The sequence below is a fragment of the Channa argus genome, chromosome 2 (assembly GCF_033026475.1).
Source record: "Channa argus isolate prfri chromosome 2, Channa argus male v1.0, whole genome shotgun sequence".
Classification (NCBI taxonomy): domain Eukaryota; kingdom Metazoa; phylum Chordata; class Actinopteri; order Anabantiformes; family Channidae; genus Channa; species Channa argus.
Window position 1 is genome coordinate 20,222,703 of NC_090198.1, and position 22,483 is coordinate 20,245,185.

The 22,483-nt window shown below is 42.7% G+C and overlaps 1 protein-coding gene across 4 annotated transcripts in view; it reads right to left on the reverse strand.

Moving 5' to 3' along the window:
- The window catches only part of cbfa2t3 (CBFA2/RUNX1 partner transcriptional co-repressor 3), a 39,685-nt gene that overhangs the window by 11,264 nt on the left and 5,938 nt on the right, over positions 1-22,483 (reverse strand). For all 4 annotated transcript variants that reach the window (XM_067496246.1, XM_067496244.1, XM_067496243.1 and 1 more), the window contains exons 2-6: positions 6,441-6,596; positions 4,076-4,317; positions 3,897-3,986; positions 3,013-3,194; positions 891-1,165 (exon numbers count right to left, since the gene is read on the reverse strand). In XM_067496246.1, coding sequence (XP_067352347.1) covers positions 891-1,165; positions 3,013-3,194; positions 3,897-3,986; positions 4,076-4,317; positions 6,441-6,596 — 945 coding nt within the window. The remainder of the gene's footprint in view (positions 1-890; positions 1,166-3,012; positions 3,195-3,896; positions 3,987-4,075; positions 4,318-6,440; positions 6,597-22,483) is intronic.

Genomic DNA, 22,483 nt, shown 5'->3' on the forward strand with positions numbered 1-22,483 from the left:
TCGGGGTTTGACCAAGAGAAGATTGCCTATTTGCTGCATGTCGTTGAGCTCTTCAACTTTTTTAATTTATATATATATATATATATAAAAACCCAAACCTAAATTCTAACCCTAAATACAATACCTGTCTGTGAGTGTCATCACATCCCATTGTTGCCCGACATACAAATCAGAACCCTCAGGTCTTGAAATGGTTACCATGCAGCTCTGTTTGGGGTGTGTTCATTTGTTCCTGGTCCCTGCTTAATGACCTGATTATTTTTTATAACTGTGTCTACATACTAAACTAATAACTTTATTTTCTCAGGCTTGTGAGTAGCAGCTGTGTTTATGTGAGTTGGTGGTATGTGTCTATGAGGTAGATTGTTTGAATTTTCTTTCCTTTATTACATTCTTCTGAATTATCCGCTTGTCAATTTGTGCATTTTTATGCAAAGCATATTAAAATTATTTAAAATAAAATATGCCTTACCTTGAAAAAACACAAAATTGCAGAAGATTATCCAAACTTAGCATGACCAAAACCACTTCTTGCTTTATGAAAACAAGCTTAAATTTTAACAAACTACCCAGTGACAGGCAGTCGGGTTCGTATCAAATAGCATTTTGTCTAATCAGTGAGAAAATTTGACCAAGAGTTTTCTATATTTCATTTTGGTAAAGCAGGCGCAAGGCATATATGGCTGCCACACTTGTAGCGCATTGGCATGTACGGCTGTGGGCTTTATATAGATGCACTGCCACAAGGATTATCACACAGAACCGACAACTGGTCTTTATTCTCTGCATGCACCCCATTGTATATGCACAAGCCCACTCAGCATTGCCCATAGGACTTGTGACCATAGATAGATTTATCTAGATATGTGAATGCTTTGCAGTTCATCTACCTGTTTGCCGGTGCCTGTCACGGTGTTCATTTTGTCTGTAAGCGTCCCTGTATTGGTGTGCCAGAGCCATGTCCTCTAAGCGATAGTGCTGGGGTCCCACTTGCGGGTTGGGTGGGTGGGTCAGGCCATTGGGTGGGTGTGTGGGGAGGCCATTGGGAGGTGGGTGAGCAGGAAGACCCGTGCTGGGGCTGAAACGTTGGCTGGGGCTAATGGTGCACGGCCTCTTAGCGAGGTGCTCCGGGTGCAAACTATCTCTGTCTGAACTGTCTTTGGTCCTGTACAAGAGGAGGAGGGAGGGAGTTAAAACATGGTTGAATGTTACAATACTTAGCTGCTTGTAGGAGCCTTCAATTTTGACAGTTTATTGTGTCAGCACCACATAGATATAAGTATACATCAGGAAAAAGTAGACTGATAGCAAACTACTGTGTTAATATACTCTAGGCATAAAGCATCCAATTAAAATATAATTTAGGAGAGGAAATGTGTTTGGTTGTGTACAAACTGATTCATTTTATAAAAATATGAATTAGAAATAACTTTTGTATGGCCTTCTTTATCCTTCTCCAGTTAGACCATGCCTTTGCCAGGCCACAATGAGTAATGAGAAAACTGTGGGTTGGCTTTGCCAGGCCAGATAACTGTTACTTCATAGTTCAGGAATTATGCCCCAGAATGTCTTTAAAGTCACTGTTAGTGTTGAGCTTAAGCATCACTCCCTGCATTACTGGTGAACAGTATCAGTTCAGTTGGCATTTTGCTAAACAACATACGGTAACAGACTTGTTTTTTAAAAGTTCAATAACTCCCACATGGTGTAAGGAAACACTTACCACATCCCACACACGTGTCTATGTATCTCCACTGAGAGCTGCTTGTTGTTCAGTTACAGTAAGGCATTGCCCCTCCAAAGCTTTTGCACAGCTGTACGCCATATGTATCAAACAAAGCCAAGTCCAACTGTACACTGCCTCTCAAGCTCTTAATCTGAATATCCCTTAGCCTACTCTTAGATTGCAAGTATTTCTCCCACCCCCTCCCACCCTGCTTTTGGGCTTACGGGGCAATATGGGCTGAATGCTGTGTGTTTAGCAGATGTTTAGTGACACTCATTTGTATCTGTGTACTTTAAGTGTGTGTGTGTGTGTGTGTGAGAGAGAGAGAGAAAGAGGCTGTGTTTTCGAGCCATCTGGACAGTTTAAATGGGAGTGTTGATATTAATCTGTTTAGCTGAATGGCAATAGGAAGGAATTCCAATGGAAATCACTCTTTATCATCCTGGGGATCAAAAGCGAATAAATGCTACGCTGCCACATGTAGATGATGTGTGTGTGTGTGTGTGCATTCTCAGTTATCCAAGTGCAGGTTGGCTATACTCGTATATATATTCCCTGCTCCGGCTCTGTTATATCTGATAAATCAGAAGAACAGCTGGCACAACGTAGGCCTTGCCTCAGCTTCCACTGAGTCCCTCCCACTATGTATAAGCCAGAGTTTGAGAGGCGGAGGTGTGTAGATTACAGTAGGATTGCACGTTCATCTCCAACCCACCACCATCCACCTCCCCACACCCCGCTCAGGATGTGCTCAGTGTTATGGTCAGCACATCACCATCTGGACATATCCTTGACATATGGACAGCTGCTCGGAGCCTGCAGATGAGGCATTTGTCAAGAAAGAGAGAGCAAGAGGTGAAGAACAGATCAGAGAAAAGGGAAAATCTTTCCTTGTGTCATTCTCTTAGTTGAGCAAATAAATAGAGTCTTGGAAAAAAATGTGGGACAATAGAAAATCACATAAGTCTCGTTATCTGTCTTTGGGTTTTGCTGAGGACATCTCCTGTTCTTCTTTTACCTTTTTTTCTTAGCTTCTCTCTTTCTTTTCATACTCTGCATTTATCTTCCCCCTCCCTCCCTGACAGCTGGCAAAGCCAACCTGGCATCGGGGTTGTCCAGACTTCCGGCTCCCGTACAGAGGATTTATAGCCTCCCCTTGTCACTTGGCATTCTGAAATACCCTGAAATGATTCATTTATAGCACTGCTTGTGTGAAAGTCTGCCAATATATTTGCACCTCTGAAGTGTGTATATGTTTTTTCATATGTTTAATGGAGCGATGCTACCTGTCAGGGGTCCTTCTCTTGCCATGCTCATTCATCTCCAGCATGATCTCAGAGGAGTCGAGGGGCGAGCTGGCATTGGCATCCAGGAGAAGCTGCTCATGTTGGGCCAGATACTGAGCTGGAGTCTGCTTGGCCAACCTGGCACAGTGGAGCAACTCTCTCTGCAGCAGGGGTAGGTTTGCCTGCAGTGGTAAAGGGAATACAGACAGACATGTCGGAATTAGAATTGATATAAGTTTTTGCAGGAAGGATATACATTTATTAAACCAGTATAAATGCGGAGAAGGGTGTTAAGTGGACAAAGGTGTGGTAGAAACTTGAGATGGATGGGGTGAGAGTGAAATAATGCCAGATTAGGGTGAGGAAAAAAAAAGAAAGTGATAGATGAGACAGGATGAGATAAGACAGGTCCCTTGACACATTCCTCTACCGTGTGTGTCTCTCTGGCGAGGGTGTGTGTGTGTGTGTGTGTGTGTGTGTGTGCAAGCAACAGTGCTGTCAAATAGCACTCTCAGACCTGTCTGGTTGATATAACACAGCAATAGCTGCAATGTCCCAGATGTGGAGGATCACCGCACGCCAGGAGGTCTGACACACTCGAGCACAACCACTTTTAAGGGACATTCACAAGCAAATCCCACCACTGTCTACATAATACTGTAAGTATAATACACACAGTATACACCAATGATGCAGGATTCCAGTGAAGCCAAGATAGCTCTCTCTTTCTCTCTCTCTCTCTCTCTATGAAACGTTTCTGATGCAGAAAAGGAAGAATCATGGAGCACATATCGGCACAAACACATACACACAGTCCTGTACACTGTACGCTCAAATGAAGACATCAAGCTTGATCAATGTGAAATGTGTAAACAGGTATTTACCTTAAGGAAGGGAATGACGAACGGCCTCAGAGGGAAGTTGGTGGCCTCATGAAGTTTGGAGTGAAACTCTTCGATAGTGAGAGTGGAGTTCTGTGGGCAACAGCAAAGACAATTTCATAACTCTTTCTTACAAGGCCATCAAACTAATTCCACATGAAGAGAATATATTAACAACTTACCACCAGCCCCAACACAAGGCTGCGAACTCGCTCTCCAATCTCAGGTGATATGTCGTTGCCAAACTGCTGCAGTGTGGTCAGGAAGCGCTTCAGCTTGCAGAGTTGTCGGGCACCACAAGCTGGTGGGAGCTGCTGGTTGGAAAGTGACGCTGTCGAGGACATGGCGGGCCCGTTACTGAAGCCGTTAGGAGTTGATGGAGCACCGTTCAGTGATGTAGGAGAGTGGCTGCTCCCATTTAGCACTGCAGGTAAACAGACAGAACAAAGAGGCCATGTGAATTGGTTCAATAGGTTTCAAGGGGCCTGGGGAGCATCTAACAGATCATGAGGCCAGACACACTTAATGTACATCCTGTTATTAGAAGAGCTTGGTTAAGATGAAGTACAAGCAAAGCACAAAATAGAGTCAACTTGTGTGGAGCTTCAGTGGAGCAATTGTCTGTCAGTATGCCAGCTTGAATGAACACTACCGGCGTGTGTTTGCACACACTCTTGCTCTCGTGCTCCCTCCCCCCCCAAACACAACCACTCTTGCCATCTCTCCCTGTATCAGTCTATTCCTCTCCTCATCTACTCCCCCTTGCTCACTCACTAGGATACAACTATAAGAGGAACTTGTTAAAGAGGTGCCAAAAATAGTCCCGTGGCCCATGTTACTTTTATTCCAGTAGCAGGTGTGTAGCCAAATCTGGCCATGCACATGTTCACCAGCTGAAAGTAGATTTGCAGGTTCAGAATAGATAGAGCATTCATACACATACATAATCACTCACATATTCTTCTTAATGCAGATACAAATTCTTAAACACAAGAGGCTCACACACACGTTTGACCTTTCTCCTGTTTTCTTGTTTTCAAATGTGAGCCAGATTATACAAAATGCATGAAGGCAAAAGTCTAAGATAAGATTTATATGTCAAAAAAGCATTGGAAATGCTCTTTTTTCAATACATTCTGTCTCTCCAAATACTAACTTTTTCATCTGCATTAGCATGTGTTACTTCTATGCTTGAATACCTAATTATAACACTAAACATTTCTTTTAACACAAATGGAAACACTTACACTGAGCACAGCATCCAAAAAGAAATGTCATCACTGCTGAAGCAACCTAATTTTTTCAGAATGTGTTTTTTGTATATATGAATGCATTGTCAGGACTCTCTAGTGAGTGCCAGTGTGGACAACAATGCTTCACTTTAACCACACAGTTTTAAACAACTAAATGCAGTTTAGTTCTTCACTTGTTTAGTTTCCTCTCAGGCAGGCTTGATGCTTTAATCTGTGGACTAACCAATGTGATCCCAACAAGCAGTCCTTGTGTTCTGGTTTTAGAGAGAGGGAGAGGTGCAAGGAGGGAGCCACACTGCCGACCGACCACCACAACAGGTGAAACAACATGGTCTGTCAATGCTATATAGGGAAGAAAGTAGTCTACGCATTGCAACGCCACCCTGCCTGATGTCCCCTGTACCCACTGCCACCCGACCAGCTGGTAAACAACACAGACACACATGGATATACTGCCATTGCTGCAGTCACACATGCGCTCAAAGACACTTGTCCCACCGGCAAGGACATTCTGCACCGCACAAGATACATATACACGAACACACACAGATAAGATGTCTGCAGAGACACACACCTGACACACAAGTGACTTCAACACTTGTCCATGCGAACAGAACAGCAGAAGGAATACATATTTGGATCTTCTGTGCTTTTACACAGGCATATAAAACTGTCATGATAGTTGACGTAGGAGAAACAAATGATCAGTAAATTAAACCTGAGATATTAAAGAGGTGTATTTATTATTGCAATATCATATTAAGCATACTGATAGATGACTATATAGTAATGTATTTAAATTCTTAACAGCACAGTGACACAGTGAGATGTGTTGCAACAATAGCAATAGATAACCGAATGTAAGCTTTCTCTTTTAAACAAACATTGAAAAAGATTTAATAAGTGTCAAAGAAATCTTTATTTTTATGTGGCAATGAATGTCTGAGAATTGACAAAAAATAATGGCTGAGAGGAATTTCCCTGGCTGGGTTCAAACCACAGCCATTGTAATTATACATCTGAGATGGCCCTTTACCTCTAGGACTATGGTTTCCCAGGTTTAGCACAGTTTTACCCTGAATGTCAAAATATCATTTCAATTTAAATATCTGATCTTAGATATGCATGTTGCAGCCATAAAACACTTAGTCACTGACTGTTGCCTGGATGCATCAGCACTAAACAATTGTTTTCATATCAGAGGAAACCTATACCCCATATCATGTAAGATTACCAACTGTGAGTCATGTACAGTTACTTTTAAAAAATTCTGGAAAAAAGAAAGTATCCTTACTTGATTTACTGGTGGTGGGGGTGAATGAAGCATTGCGATTGGCTGCTTGGCTGACAGCCGGAGGTGGAGGAGGCATAGTGGGTGGGGTGGACCTGGGCTGGGTTTTTACATCCGCAGGTGAATCTGGCATTGTTCCAACCTTCTGCACTCTGCTGTCTATGATATGAAAGGAGAAAAAAAAAAAGATGCTGTCAAGACGTAGCTCTACCATGAAAAATAAAATCATACTTTCAGTGTGGAGACAGCTGGTAAAGGAGCAGAGCACTGACATTTGCACCTGGGAAACATTGATTGTTTCCTTAAACCAAAAGCCCTATAAAAAGGAACGAAAACAAATCAATGCAGGGAGTGGAAATGCATCCAAACTTGTATTGTGTCTCTCTTGCTGGAGATTCATGGGCCTCAGAGACATACAGTAACACCTGCTCACTCGTTCAGCTGCTGCTAACTGAGATCCCCCCTTCTCTTCCCTCTCTCTCTCCTTCACATATGCACTCCATGTAACTCTGACATCCCAATCAGTGCCCCTACACTGTAACCTCCAACCCCTACACAAATACACACACACACACACACACACACACACACACACACACACACACACTCTTCACCGCCTGTCCCCTCTTGTCTCCTAGTTCAGACAGCCGGCTTGACAGCCAGTGACAAGTGCAGCTGGATCTGCTGCTGTCCATCATGTGGACTGGCTTTCAACACAGCTCTGTCCTGCTACCAGAGGCTCCACTATCCTCTGCCAGACACCCTGCCAGGACCAAACAAGGTAAGGAAAGGATCTGTAACATGAAGTGAATTGATAGTACAGCAGAGACATGAGAAGAAAACACGACACGGACATGTGTGAGGAATGTTGCCTTACATTCATATTTGTAACAGAGTGCTGGGATGCAGTCTTTACTTAAGTGTCTCTTTCAAAAACACACCATCATGCACAAAACTGCATTCACTGAGTCAGAATATATACTGTACAGAATACTGTATCTACAAGTACAGTAGCAGGTCTAATATTTACTGACTGTCAGAGCAGCTGTTAGAACCATACCCTTCTGCGATATAAACATGAGCTGAGAGGTGTGATGGCTTTTGCAGCCTTTGAGAAGATAACTTTTAAGTAAGTGTACATGTGTAATGGCAGAGAGCGCAATGAATGTGCCTTTTGCAATAAGAAACAATGAATCAATGTGCATCATAGCCTATTTTCAAGGACTATACACACATCTATTATGCAACATAATCATGTATATTCATAATAAGGGAATAAAGAGATATGGCCCTTTTCTATATCCTAGCAAGACAGCTGCAAACTACATTATAGACTTAATGTGGCATTTACACTATGTGTCCTCTGTCCACGCTGTTTTTCTTTTTCTCTCAGCGCCTATATCACAGGAGAAAAGATGAAAATATGAATTCTTTCTGTACTAGCCAAACAAGTTACTAAATGCAATTTTTGAAATAGACAGCAGAGGCCAACCCAAGAATGGTCTCTAAGTTATGACACTCCATTTAGTAGCCAGTGATAATCTGTCAATACTTAAACTACAAAAATCGAAATACTAGCAACACCACTCACTGGCCTTTATACATCTTTAGTCCAATCTGAAATCCTGTTTACAGTTGCACTCTAAAAGTACTGCAGTTACTGAGGCCTCGGTTAGCCTCAGTCCTTGGCGTAAGCCTATTTCTGAGAGTTCATGTAGAAGCGCTCAACAGCTGGTGTCTGTATTTAAAGAGTGTCGCTCTGGAGTGTGCTGTATGAGGGCCATTGACACAGTGATCCTCATGAACATGAGGGGCAATCCGCTGTTTGCCCCATGCCAGACACTCCAAACATAAACACACAAGGTTGTAGATGGAGGCAGGCATGGTTGGTATAAATAAATGCAACCATTCTTAACACATAAACAAGCTCTCTGTGCTGCTGAACTGGTGGACAGCTTCCTGTCCAGTGGCAGCCTTATGTTTTTATAAACCTTCTCTTTGATCAGTTATTATCGTGCAGCTGTATGCAGTGTGTACTGTAGGATTTGAAAACAATATGCATAAAAAATAACAACAAACATTATAAAAATTGATTTTACATGTACTTTTTCTTAAATGTAATTTAATTCGTTGGTCCCCCCACATTGACAAGTATGAAAATACAGCCATGAATAAAAGATGGACCTAGATGAGATCAAAAGATCTGGAGCTTGACATAAAATTAAAACAAGAGGAGAGGAGAGGAGAGGAAATGAGAGGAAACGAAAGGAGAAGAAAGGAAAGGAGAGGAAAGGAAAGGAGAGGAAAGGAGGAGAGAGGAGGGGAGAGGAGAGGTGGGAAGAGTGATGAGGGGACCGCCCTGTCTCTCCGTCTGCTCCCACTGTGGGATTAAAGACAGCTGTTTAATCTGACCAGCTACAGGAGCAGGGCACACACATACACACCATACTCAGGATTTCACTTTTAATACATTAGGAAGTCTGCTAGGTCTGCAAGCCCATCTGTGGCCATCTGTGCTCCCATTGTGCTTTGTGCTGAAGGACAAAACATTGATGAAAAAAGTAGAAAAAAGAGACATTGGTATACCAGGTAGTAGATGTGTTAAGATTCAGATCTGGACTATACTTCTGTTTGCAAGCTGTCCTATTTCCCCCTACAAGTCTTTATTTGGCTCTCGGAGAGGATCCACATCCATGGTGCTGTCCTTATTCTGAAAATAAAATAATTCAATACAATCATAACCTACCCTTCTGCTGCTGTCTGTTTGTCTCAGTTACTCTGACTTTCTGAACAGCTGTATGTCAGCATGTTTGACGTAATCGGAGCTAAAAGATTGCTCACCAAAGAAACAGTCTGCAGTCTGAGTTCTAAAAATGTTCTCTGTCTTCTACTTTCTCCTTGTGCCATGATGAAACAAAATGAAAAACAATTCTCTGTGAGACACACAAAACCACAGATCACATACTGCACGGCTGCACACATACAGTGGAGCGGTTTATTTAACTTTCCACAGCCTTGTTCGGGGCTTATTATAGCTTTAAGGATCCATGCCTTTATTGAAGACTCTTATACACACACTAACAAGCCATTTGAGTCTCATTTCACACTGTCATATATATGTGTGTTATTCTATGCATATCTGTGTTTGTATGTGCATGTATGTTTATGCTTTCACTAAAAATACAGCTGCAACTTATTAACTTTAGCTAACCGCTGCATAACAGTATTCCCCCCCCCCCCCCCCCCCCCCCCCCCCCCCCGATCTATTCAGTCTTGCATACTCCACAGATAGTCTTGTCAGTGACCACATAGCCCTAAAACTCTCCCTCTGTCTCCCAATTCTTACATCCCTCCCTCCCACTGTAATTCCCCCAGTCTCCAGGAATGCTGTTGTTTTTAATTTCTCCCAGCTGCTCTGGCTGGCTGCCCGACCGCCTGCCTTCCCACATCTGTTCCCTATCAGGCCGCTGAGGAGTCCACACAAACAGAGCCTGAGCCCCTGGCCCACAGCCCCCCACCAGGCCTTCATATAAAAACATATGGATTGAAGCCCTGTGCTCTGGACTGAAGACTCACAGGGATACAGTGCTTACAGTATCTTCTTCTGCCATTTTACCAGCTCAAACGTCATTCAAAAGAAAATGATTGCTGAAACCAATATCAAAACGCCAATATACTATCTTTTTGCTGCACAGAGCATATTGTCTTCCTCTGTGTCTATGCTTTTTATCAATGTGGAGTCTGGACTGTCACCGGTAAGGATGGGTGTATGTGTGTTTGTGTATGTGTGTGTGAGCACACAGGCTGCTTTTGCAGACAGATCCCAGACTCCATTTCATCTTAAACTGATTTAGAGTTCAGAGGCTTTAAAGCCCTCACTAATGACAGGGTGAGAGACAGGCCTGTACAATGCACATATATACACACACACACAAACACACAAATATACAAGCAGATGCATGCACACATGCTTGCAAGTTTGCAGAATGCATATGCTCATGCTGTGGACACAAACACATATTTCACCCTATGTTACTTGAGAATCTCTGTGATAGTACACATGCAGTGCCGGCTGAACAAACATGTTGAACAAAAAAACAAGGGGAGGGGGGGCTCTCCTTAAAAAGCACTGACAAAAGCTGTCTTGTCTCTGATCAGATTAACGTGAGCAAATCACTGAAAAGTTACCAGTTTTTCCAAGTCCAGCACATCACCATTTTCATTTGAATGGCTAAACTGGCAAGAAAAGCAAGGATAACTTGAGGACAAGCACAGAGTGAGGACGGATTAAAGACAATTTATCCAGGGCCAGAGGTGCTAAGGGTAGAGGAGTTGTATTTCTGTCTCTCTGAGCAGAGGGGATCCTGTCATACAGTGCTTATATCTGTGAAAGCTGTTATTGATGTAATTGTATTGAAGTTCTAGCGACCATCTGTTCTCCTCTGGGAGGGCCTGGCTCCTCTCGTCGGCAGTGAAGTGGTTATGTACGGCATATCACTGCTGTCGACGTGCTCACAGAGAAAAAACTTCCTTTTCAGATTTTCCCAACGGCTGCTAATAAAATCCAGATGCTAGACTGGGGCTGTTTCTGCCTCACTCCCTCCTCCTCCTATCCTCCCTCCTCATCTTCTGTCCTTCTTCATCTCATCTCTTCTATGTCCTTCCCTCTCGTCTTTCTACATTGCTAATCATTTATTTTGCTCTTTTCATCTACCTCTCCTCCCTTCACTCCCTACTCTCTCTATCATCCATCCATCCTGGACTTCTTTCTCTCAAGCCACTAACCCAGAGCCATTCCTAAATAAAGGAAAGTATTTGCGACATTAGCCGTGGCAGGCTGTGCCAAGAACAACTCCCTGGCTAGCCAGACACATCTGGAGTGTGTTAGAATTGAACTGGGCTCTGGTACCAACACACACACGCACACACAGGTTTGTATTTCTATCCTTGTTAGGAGTCTCATTGACAGATTGCATTCCCTAGCCCCTCACCCGAAAGCTAATTCTAATCCTAACCCTAAAACCTAGTCTTAACTGTTAAAAAGCCCGTTTTACCTATTAGGACGGGTAAAATGTCCACACTTCACCAAAGGCCATAACTCGGCTATGTAGCAAATACAAGCACACACAAACACACACACACACAAAAGGGTTACAAATACTGAACCATATGAATCATATAAAAACTGTGCTGTATAAAGTTTGATGAAGCGTTTTGTTTTCATCTCATTTTCATCGTAATTTTGTTCACTTGCCAGACAGCCCAGTAGTTACAGACACAAATTCTCTGAACTTGTTATTGCATTGTTTACACTTCCTCAACAGCAACAGAGGAATACACAGTTTATATGCACAGTTATGCAAGTACATGAATATTTGCATGTATTCTACGTATGCATGTGAACTACATTGGAGAGTGTATTGTGTGTATTGTTACTCCACTCTGTATCAGTGTGTGTGTATGTGTGTGTGTGTGTGTGTGTGTGTGTGCACACGTGTGTGGCTCTAGGGTCTCTGTGTGAGAGGAGTTGAACACCTGAACATCAATAACTGTCATGTGGGCCACCTGGGACCCCACAGCCAGCTTGCACCATGGGCACACAGCCATCACCAGCACAGCTGCCACAGAGAGAGAGGTGGGGGAATAGACAGAGAGAATAAGTGAAGATATGGGGGAGGAAGTAGGAGACTAGAAAAAGACGCTAACATGAAGAAGTGACTGAGCATGTACATATGGGAATGGGCCAGAGAGACAGAAAGGCAGGCAGACGCAAGCATAGAGAAATATTTGCACATAGCTACAACTCAGCATGATAACTGCTCTTTGTTCCCTCTCATCTTCATTTTCTTTTTTACAGCTTGTCAGCCATGTGCCTCAATCTTCCAGCTGAGAGCTCAGCCTTAGGCTGCCACTACCAAACATCAGATCAGACTTTTTTTTTGTCTTTCTTCTTTCAGATGAGCTCATTTAGTGAACTCCAGACATGACAAAATTCAAACACACTGTTGATACACTGGAATGAGGAAAAACTTTTGAAAAAGCCTTAAACTCTGACTAAAACTGACTGTTGTTGCCAAATTTACCTGAAATTAATGCAAATGATACGGACTTGTAGATCACCAGGTAATCCAGCATATTGGCTACACCCTGTTACTTCCCACCCCCCACACTGCACATTGCAAATAGAGTATGTTCACAATGAGTGCACTTACATTAATAAGCTCCCCGATCCAAACACCTGCAGCCTCACCCAGCACCAATTAGCTCATCAGCCGTTTAATTACTCTATTAATTGCAGACAGGCAGCATGAAGGGCAGCCTGGATTTAGGGCAAGGGGGATCTCCTGAGGACCCAACATGACAAGCCTGACAAACAGGGGGTTCTTCCCACTATTACCTGTCTCCTCGTTCACCTTACTTGTATATACTTTTATCCTCACTTTGTAGTCCATCTCTAATCGGATCCAAAGAAACGATGTGAGGAGAAACATGCTCACCTGCTGAAGGTTTGAAAGTGGACGGCTGGCTTTAAAAATGGCGTACAGAAATTACACTGTTGAGTTCATTGCTTTAAAATGAAAATGTATGTTCTGTATCACTGCTGCGGATGGGAAATTCAGTGAATTCTCTGTTTTTCTCACACAGCTCTGAAAAGGATAGTCAGCAGCTTCTGTGGACTTAGCATTAGCTTGTAACTAAACTAGCATGTAACTAACGGGAATCTACACAGACACAGAAAACTGACGGCCGACTGATGTCTGCTACAGCCATTGTCATCTGAAACAGATACCTCTTCAGGAAAGTACGACTCTTTTGGATTTCCTCATTTCCTCTCTCTTCCCGCTTTTCCTTGCATCCTCCTCCTCCTTATATCTTTAGCAGGAAGAATTGAGATGGAATGAAAGGACTCAAATGGAGGAAACATGGATCCAGTTAAGAGAATGGGAAAGCGCCCAACAGGTCCAAGTGCCTCATTAGCAACACTGTAGCACCAAGTGATATCACTTCCTTTTCTGGTCAGGCAGACATGGGGGGCAAGATTGTGAAGTGAGTGATGCAAGAGCCAGGGAAAAGATGAAGATGAGGAGAAGATGCTGAGAAGAGAGAGGAGCGAGGTCATCTACTGTAAAGAGAGTTATGCGTACATCTGTGAGCAGCTACACTACATCTGGATTAGTTCATACTGGTCACAGGAGGGAGGAGGCTGTTTTGGAACAGGCCTTCCAGGCGTGGGAATGTCCCACTATTAAGTTTAGGGCATGTGGGCTTATTGTATTTGTGGGAGAGTTGGGCTGGAGTCTCCACAGAGTGACCTGTCTGTCACAGAGCTCTTCGATAACACAAACATCCTCTTAACTGAATGCAATCTGGACACACACACATGCAAATGGGACCACAAGGCAGCTGACATGAGAAAGTCAACAGAGGCGCAAGGAATTCTGTAGCTGTTTTCTCTTTGTTTTATTTGAAATTTGATGTTCATCCTTAGCAAATGTGTCTTTATATTGATCTTACAGTGTATCGGTCTGCCTGCCCGTCTGTCTCTCCCTTACAGCAGATGTCCTCCATCCATTTCCTCCAAGAGCAGTGTTTGAGGAGGTGTATCCAGGAAACAGTGGCCAGTGCTCACTTCCTGTGTGACAGGTGTGCTATGGAGGCCTGACAGCTGCTGTCCTGCTCTCTCTTTCCCTGTGTATTCCTCTCTCCTGTTTCTCCCTCTTTTAAGCCAGCTGCAGCAGAGAGCAGCTCTGTTTGTTCTTACGTCACTGCTGCTGCCTGCAGATTTATGGAGCACAAAAGACTTGGATTTGACCCTGGCAACAAAGACACATACACATGCATGAACCAAGACAACTGCAGCATCTCTGTCTTCTCTCCTCCTAAATCCTGACTCTTTGCATGTGTTTTTGTTAAACGTTATGTGTGAATTGTGACTGCCTATTTTTCTTCCTGTGTCTCCCGCTCTTATGCTTTGTGCACCCCGACACTGAGCTGTCACTTACAGCTAAGATAGGAAAACAAACAGCAGATTAGTCATTCTCCAGCTTGATGTCATGTATTTCATTTCATTCGGTGTTAAATGTTTGCTTTGTCACTATGGAGCTGTCAGCACTGACAAAACTGTCTGAAGCCTGAACTGCTCACCAGCCTGCCTCTCATACCTCTTCATTTGGCCCGCAGGCACAGTAACAATAGCTCCTGACACTAGCCAGGCATGGAAGGGGTGTTCTGTATTATCCTGCAGGACCCCATAGGTTTCACACATATACACACATTGACACATGCACAAACAAACTACTGAGAAACAGAATGTGGCAGAGGGGGTGGAGGGGCATTCATCTGACAGGTTAGAGGGAAGCTTTGACAGTTTCTCCATTTAGCCTACAGCCAGCTCATTCTGGAAGATGCTGAAATGAATACCAGCTATTCCTCTGGGACACAAGCTGACTACAGGACGCAGTCACACACAGAGCGAATGAAGAAAAGGAATGACTGTGGTGCCAATAACATGCTGATTAGGTGAGCTAATTGGCCAATTAAGATGACCTGCTGTCATGTCATGGTCAAAGTGAGAATAAACTGAAAGTTAAGAGAATTTTGATATGTTACCAAGAATAAATATGACCTTTGCCACTCGTTAATAGGCCAGTTAGAGTTCTAAAATGTGCAACAGTAACAATAAGGGCTGAATTAAGAAGAGATGGAGTAGAGATTCTTGGACTGTTGTCAGATGTTAAACCACTCCACGTAAATTAAAAGTAACAAGAGGAGCCACTTGTTTGTTAGAATTTTTCACTCGGTCACAATCATCTCTCTCTCATCAAAACGTTCCACTTAGAGTTTCACTATTGGATCAGGATGTCTAAATCAATAAATTTCAAACCTGTGATTTACATCAAAAGATGGTCCTGCGCAATGTACTGTAACTATGTATGGTCTTCAACATAATCACAACACTCCTGTTAATATGAAAGCTGCAGAGGTTTGCGATAACCTTTCCTCTAATGATAACTGATAGAGGTCATAGCACATTACTAATGGGATGATCAGTCTCTGAGGTAGTACTTGAACGACTTAGTTGACATCATCAAACGCATCCCTTACGCCCTGCTGGGCCCACGGTGACATTAAATGGCAGGCAATAACTCGCTCCTCAAAGTGACCACTGATCTTTGACATACTGTATCAAGGTCTGTGACCTTCCTCTGTCTGTACTTCAAATAACTCTGAAAGGCAAAAAAGTCCCTTTACCGGTGAAATTAGTACTGTACATCAGCTATATCTGAAGGGCTAGAGATTGTCTTTGTTTTTGTGTTTGTGTGTGTGTGCGTGTGTAGAGGGAGAAACAGAGAAGCAGAGGAAGGAAGGCTGGAGCCGAGATTAAGGTCTGTACAACTAACTGGTAACACAACGGCACTCAGCCTCCCATTTGAAGAGAGACGGAACCATCTGTGTGGCACAGGATCTGTTTCCAGGAGATAACGGCTTTTTTAATTTCACAAATACTGTACACAGACAGAGAAAAAGATAGAGAGAGGCTGTGAGAGATGTGCCTTCCCCTCCAATCTCTGCCTCCATGCTCCTCTGTTGCAACACTTCCAGAGAGGACTGCTTTGGAGTGGAGGCCTTAATAACTACAGTCTGTGTTCATTTGTGCTTGTTTGCTCCTTGCTTGTGAAAAAGACCTTGGCGTGGTGTTTTAGGAAAGGGAGGGATTTGTTAAATCATGTAGCGTTGGCGGTGCAAACTTCCCATGTTCCTCTGTTGGCGTGTCCATTTGGCTTGATTAGAAGAGGTCTCAGCACTAGTGTAGATTAGCCCAGCTGCTTCCTGTGTCTGACTCTAATCGAAACACACTTCCTACCATGAAGCAAAGGAGGTAGGAGGTGAGAAGGTGCTGTTCAGAGAATGGGACAAGGAAGAGGGGAGGTCAAAAGAAGGTGAGAGGTCAATGAGCAAGTGAGGAAGTAAAAGATGGAGAGGGGGGTAGGAGGTAAAATGGGCATCAGACAAGACTTTACTGTTGCCGTCAGCTCTTGAGCTATATACTGTGCAAACCGTACATGTGGATTCCCTGATGTGACCTATATGTTTGCAGATGCAGTCACGATTGAGCGTTTCTATGCACTGTAGATGTGCCTCCCTTTTGAAATTCACGAGGGTACAATTTTTTCAATGTTGTGTAATTTTAGTAAAATGAGTCAATTCAACAAATAACACCCAGAAATTCTGTACCATAAACTGTGAGTTTTCACCTTTCAGAAGGTAAATGGAGTGTTTCACCTGCTTCACATGTGTGAAAATGTGAAGAAAAGACACCTTATAATTGCAGTGGATGCAAAACAGCTTTACGACTGGCACAGATGAAATGCTTAATGTGTATGTACAGTACCTATGTGTGCACTGTATGTTATCCTTGGGAGTTTGTGTGAGTCTGCACACTTGTAGGGAACCAGGGACAGGGAAATGAGAGGCAGAATGATATTTCACACACACTTTTGGGGTTTTACTTGGCCTCCGCCCTGTGCTCTGCTCCCACGCTGTGGCGTCAGCAGACCAGCCATGAAGCGAGTGTGTTTCTCATTCCATCAGATGTTGGGAAGCTGTTCACTTCTCTGCTCTCGTCTCTGACATTCTCCATCTCCCCGGAGAGGCTGGGCAGCCTTGTCACAGTAATGTCAAACACATGTGGAACAGACCAGGGCATAGGGAACCAGCGTACACACACACACACGACATAGAACAGGACAGGAGGAGGCCAGAACCACACTGGTCTTTCCCACCGAGCATTAGGATAAACAGCAGTGAAACCATAGCAATCCAGTATGGGGAAAGTCACTTCACCACTTGCTCCCAAAAACACACATATTTACACACTGATCTTATTAAAGGCACTTGAACCAAACAGTAAATACAGTGTGTTTCTGCTATAAACATCAGTGTTGCATTAAAATAGTGTTCATTTGTCATCTTGAACACAGAAATAGTCAAAGTCAAATAGCAGTTTAGTGCTTTTTAATTTTTGCTTTTATAATGCGTGGACAAAGTAAACATATATACTTTTACGCCTTATCTATAGGTGGCAGATTTTCTTCACACTGCTGCCAAAGCTACACGACATCGTACAATCATGCTCTTTTGTACTGACACCTCAAACATTTTTCGAAACGTCTTAAGGAACCAATATAAACTGCACTGTAAATATAAACTGTGATTCTTTTTTTCCAGCAGTTCACAACTAACACATGTACAGCATATGTACACTACAGCTGCTCATTTTTAAGCGCTCACATAATATCTCAAAGTATACTCTGTCTATGTATTTGTTGACTTACAGAAAGGCCATACATGAACACTAGCCTGATGCATTTGGCTTGTGTCAACCATTTGGCTTGTCTTGTTTGTTATGGCCCAGGTGTCCGTGTTGTGCTGACCACCTGACCGGCTTGCTGTGCGCTCGCAGCTCCCGCCCACCCAAGGCCATCTGCTCCACTCATTAATTAGGAGACAGCCAGTTTCACCTGCACTGCCTGCATTTAGATCACAGTAATTACCACACACACACACACACACACACACACACACAAAATGCACTGAAAAAGCCCACACACTCAACCAGTAAACATGTAAGCTATACCCAAATCCTACAGCAGTCACAGTCAAGATATAGACGGAGCCTTTTCACTGACTGTAAACTGTAGATGACGCAGATTCTGTTGGGCTCAAATGATAAAATACATAATGACTTTCATCATCTCCTACATTTGTGCTTTTATAAATGGTTGAAAGTGTGTAACTAACTTAATTCATAGCCTGTCTCGTTAAAATGATACCTTTATGGTCACGGCGAGTAATCATAATGTGCCTAAAATAGGAGCAACAATTAACTGAATATGAACCCAAGTGGAAAAGGGAAGTAAATTACGTGTTTTTTCTCCATTTTTCATTAGAAATATTCTGAGCTGACTTATGCAGGGTTGTGGCTGTGCCTGATGCCTTTTCTTCATTAGAAAACAGGTTCTCAGGCTTTCTCTTAATGTCCTGTGGTATGTTTCCTTCTGTATATAAAACAGAGCACACCCCATTCACACACCTGTGGTAGATGGGGAGTGAATAAACACCCGGCAGGCTGGGGTCATAATGAATGGCCTGCCTTTTAAGAGAGCTACTTAATGATGAAGTGGGGACATCTGCCTTAGCAGGCGGCTGGCCGGGCCGAGCTGAGCGATGGGGCAGCCGCTTTTTGGAAGGAGCGAGGAGGAGATGCTCACTTGGTGGTGATGGAGGTATAATGTGCGGTGAGGCAGGGTGTCTGCACTGCGGTTTCACCTCTGCAACTCCTCATCCATTGTTCGAGTCTATTATCAGCTGTTCAATTATTCAGATGATATTTACCAGGGCCAATTATATCGGGCCATGTCCTGCAGAGAAAATGGCCTGAGTGTTTTACTGTTGCACTAACAGGCGGAAGAGAGCGCTGCTGAGGCTGTTCAAGTGGGGGTAGAAACCCTTGGCTGGACTTGTGTCTTCTCAGGGAGTGTCCTCACAGTCACAAGGGTTGTTATGATTCATCCATTATTATTTCAGCTTTTTTTACTGACCTGACTGTATCGATCATTTCTTTTGGCTTCCACAGTATTTTTTTAACACTTAAATTCCTTCTTTATTATCTTTGTTGGAGAATAGTAATAGAGTAACACCCTGGACTTAGCAGAATACAATTGATCTTCAACGAGGGGAGGTTATTCTGAAACACCATAGAGTTCATCTCAGGTTAAATGTCCAAATTTATCCCTTGGCACTCATCACCTTCATTCAGCCCAGTTGGACCCAAAGTTCATGGAGACCAAAGATTTTGTGTCATCACTGTGTCACAACATGGCTTTGATGTGCAGCACAGATGATGGAGCAACAACTCACAACTCTCTAAGACCCCCCCTCCCCCTCTCTCTGTCTCTCTCTGTCTCTCTCCACCTTAACTCAAGTTAACAGATAACAAGACATAAATAAGATATGCGATAGGTGCTTATAACAAAAATGTTGTAGTTATTATTTCCAATTTTTAAAATGTCTAAATAAGACCTGATATGTCAAATGGTGTAAAAAAATTTTTTACAAATCTATTTTTCTTATAAGAACAGAGAACGAGCAGGTGACCATTTGCCTGGTTTGCCTCCCCTCTCACCTGGATATGATGCTCTAACAGAGCTGCAAATGTAATGTAGACCAGTATGTGACTTTTAACTTGAGCCACTTCAGCAGTCTAAGCGTATAAACATGAGACACTTCTTCCGCGGTTACAAATGAATCCAAGAAAGACTATAAAACCCGCATGTATACTCTTACAAGACCCTTGGTGCGTTAAAAAAATGCAGTAATAACAACTTAAATGTTTTCCTATGACTCGATTCAGTACAGAGGAGTTTGCAGGTCGTACTTACTTGGTGAAGGTCGAGGTCAAGCTGAGGTAATTGTGGCGGTGATAATCCACACCAAATGGTTTCTAAAACAGGTTTATATGGTCTAAATCCTCATTATTTGGAAAAAGGATAGTCTAAAGCCTTTGCTTTATAGTGCGGTAAACTAGTCAGCTGTCATTCCTTTCTTGTTTTTCAAATATTGTAGAAGAAGGTGAGACAGGAGCCACAGTCACACAAGAAAATGACGTTTAAGTTTCCTTTGGGAGTTCAAAGGGGGTCTTGATGTTCCAGGTTTAATAAATTATGAGGTATTTTTCTTTTCACTTCTACTGAAAGCGGAGAAATAAAATCAAAGCCAGGGCTCTGGGATCCTTAAGGACATTGATGTCTTTGGTCTTGCAATATGTGTTTTTTTAAGCAAACAGCTTCTTGTGTTGGCAATGAACTAAAAAAAATCACGACTTCTCCCAGGCAAGTATATTCGCCTTCTTGCTCATTTTTAACATCCTAGATTGGAAACGTCAAAGAAAAACAAAAACTACTTGAACTGCAAAACGTCCTTTCTGTTCGTTTTTCAGCAGACAAAACGATTCGTTTTTCTTTACTATAAGTCCACAAATCCTCCAGTTTCCTATGTAAAAGCACAAACGATTAAGATGCGGATCTTCGTGTCTGCAGGGTGCGTCTATTATTCCTCCTGTGACAACTTTAAACCCCTCTCCCTCACTTCACAGTTCAGTCACAGTCCGTGGTGTCAGGAACAAGTCCTTAAACATCCGATCAGATAAATTCGTCTCCTTTTCAATAACAAAAACACAGCGTCTTTACAGCTCGCTGAGAGGCTTCTTGACTACCACGTTTCTCTATATGGTCCGCGTCCTCCTCCGACGCGCCGATCGTCCGCTGATGTCTCCTCGGATGGTGTTGTAAAAGATTCACTTCTCCCAAAGAAAAGCGAAATCAGCTGAGCATATTTGAAGGTTTCTCTTCCCGTGGATTCACAACCTGGGGCTTTCAGACTTGTTTTATCTTCAGTGATGAGTGGAGCTGGCGGGCCCACTGAACGCAGTAACCGCGGTTCTCTCCTCCTCCTCCTCTCTCTGTCCTCGCTGTAGCCTTCTGTCTGCGTTTAAACACCATCTGGAGCTCCTAACCTCTCTGTCTCTCTCTCCCCCTTTCTCTCTCTCTTTCTCTATCTCGCTAAGTCTCTCTCTCTGAGTCTCTCTCTCTCTCTCTCTCTCTCTCTCTCTCTTTCTCTCTCTCGCTGAGTCTCTCTCTCTGAGTCTCTCTCTCTCTCTCGCTCTCCCTGAGCCCCCCCCCCTCTCTTTCTGAGTCTCTCTCTCTCCCTCTCTCTCTCGGGTACCATTAGTGGCACGAGCTAGCAGCTATTGTGTAGGAATCCTTTTTAAATGGAATAAGATCCAAATTGAAAAGTATGAAACCTATATTGCTACAAATTAATATTATGCCATAGGAGTCTAAACATACTGCTCTGTCTCACTCAATGATATGATCGCTTATAGAACTTATTTATATTTTATATTATAGAACTTATTATATTTAGTTATTATACTTGGCCAAAATGTCTATTTATTTATTTTTTGCAACAAAATGCAACTAATGAAAAATAAAGCAAATAATTTTGATTATGTGCTTGCATGGCTTGCAAAGTGTAGCCTAAAACAAAATGTGCCCGTCTAGTTATTTTAGACACCAAACCAGTCAAATCTAAAGCAATGATAGCTGTGTGAAATACAACTGTCTTGCTGCTCACTTGTCTGCCCTTAGGGGCCGCTGTTTCCTCATATCAGGACGAGGAGGACAACAAGCAGAGCAGGACTGGATCCTTAAGACTGCAGAATGTTTTTATATTGTTTAATATTTAAAAAGAAAAAAAAAACAATAGCTTTATGAGAGTTGAATGAATGAAAATAATGTTTCTGGCTGCATGTGAACACACATCAGTACATACTGCTTAGCTTATAAAACTGAACTTTACTTTGACAGGTGTGGTCAGAAATAGTCTGAATGAACTGATCTCAGGGCAAGAAAGGTAATACTTGTCATATTATTACTTGCATTAATATGTTATTGCTCTGCATATATATATGCTCATGTGTTGCAAGTTTTAATTAGTACCCCACAATAGTGCATAGTGTGCTGCTGTCTGTAGTATATATTATTTTCACAATTCTGTTTCACCTTTTTACAATTTTAAGATGGTTATTCTGAAAGATCAGTATAGATCTTAGACACTTTTTCCACAAAAGACTTAAACACCAATTTCATTATTAAAATTGTTTATCGCCCATAATTTTTATTAATAAACCAATTGTAGTTCATTCTGTAAATCTACAGATGTAAAATAAACTTTATATTTATGGTGGATGCACTGTGTTGTGTGGTGCCACTGTAAAAACAGCACGACATAGACGGACAGACAGAAATAAGCTGGGAAATATGGAGAAAAAAGCAGGTACATCTAGTTTTTTATAGTGAGAATCCCCCACCTGTCCAGACTGGTCTGTTAGTCCATTTGCCCCACCTACCTAGCCTCTCTATCTGGCACACACATACACATTCATAACCATGGAGGGGACAGAAGACAAAGCTGACACCCTCCTG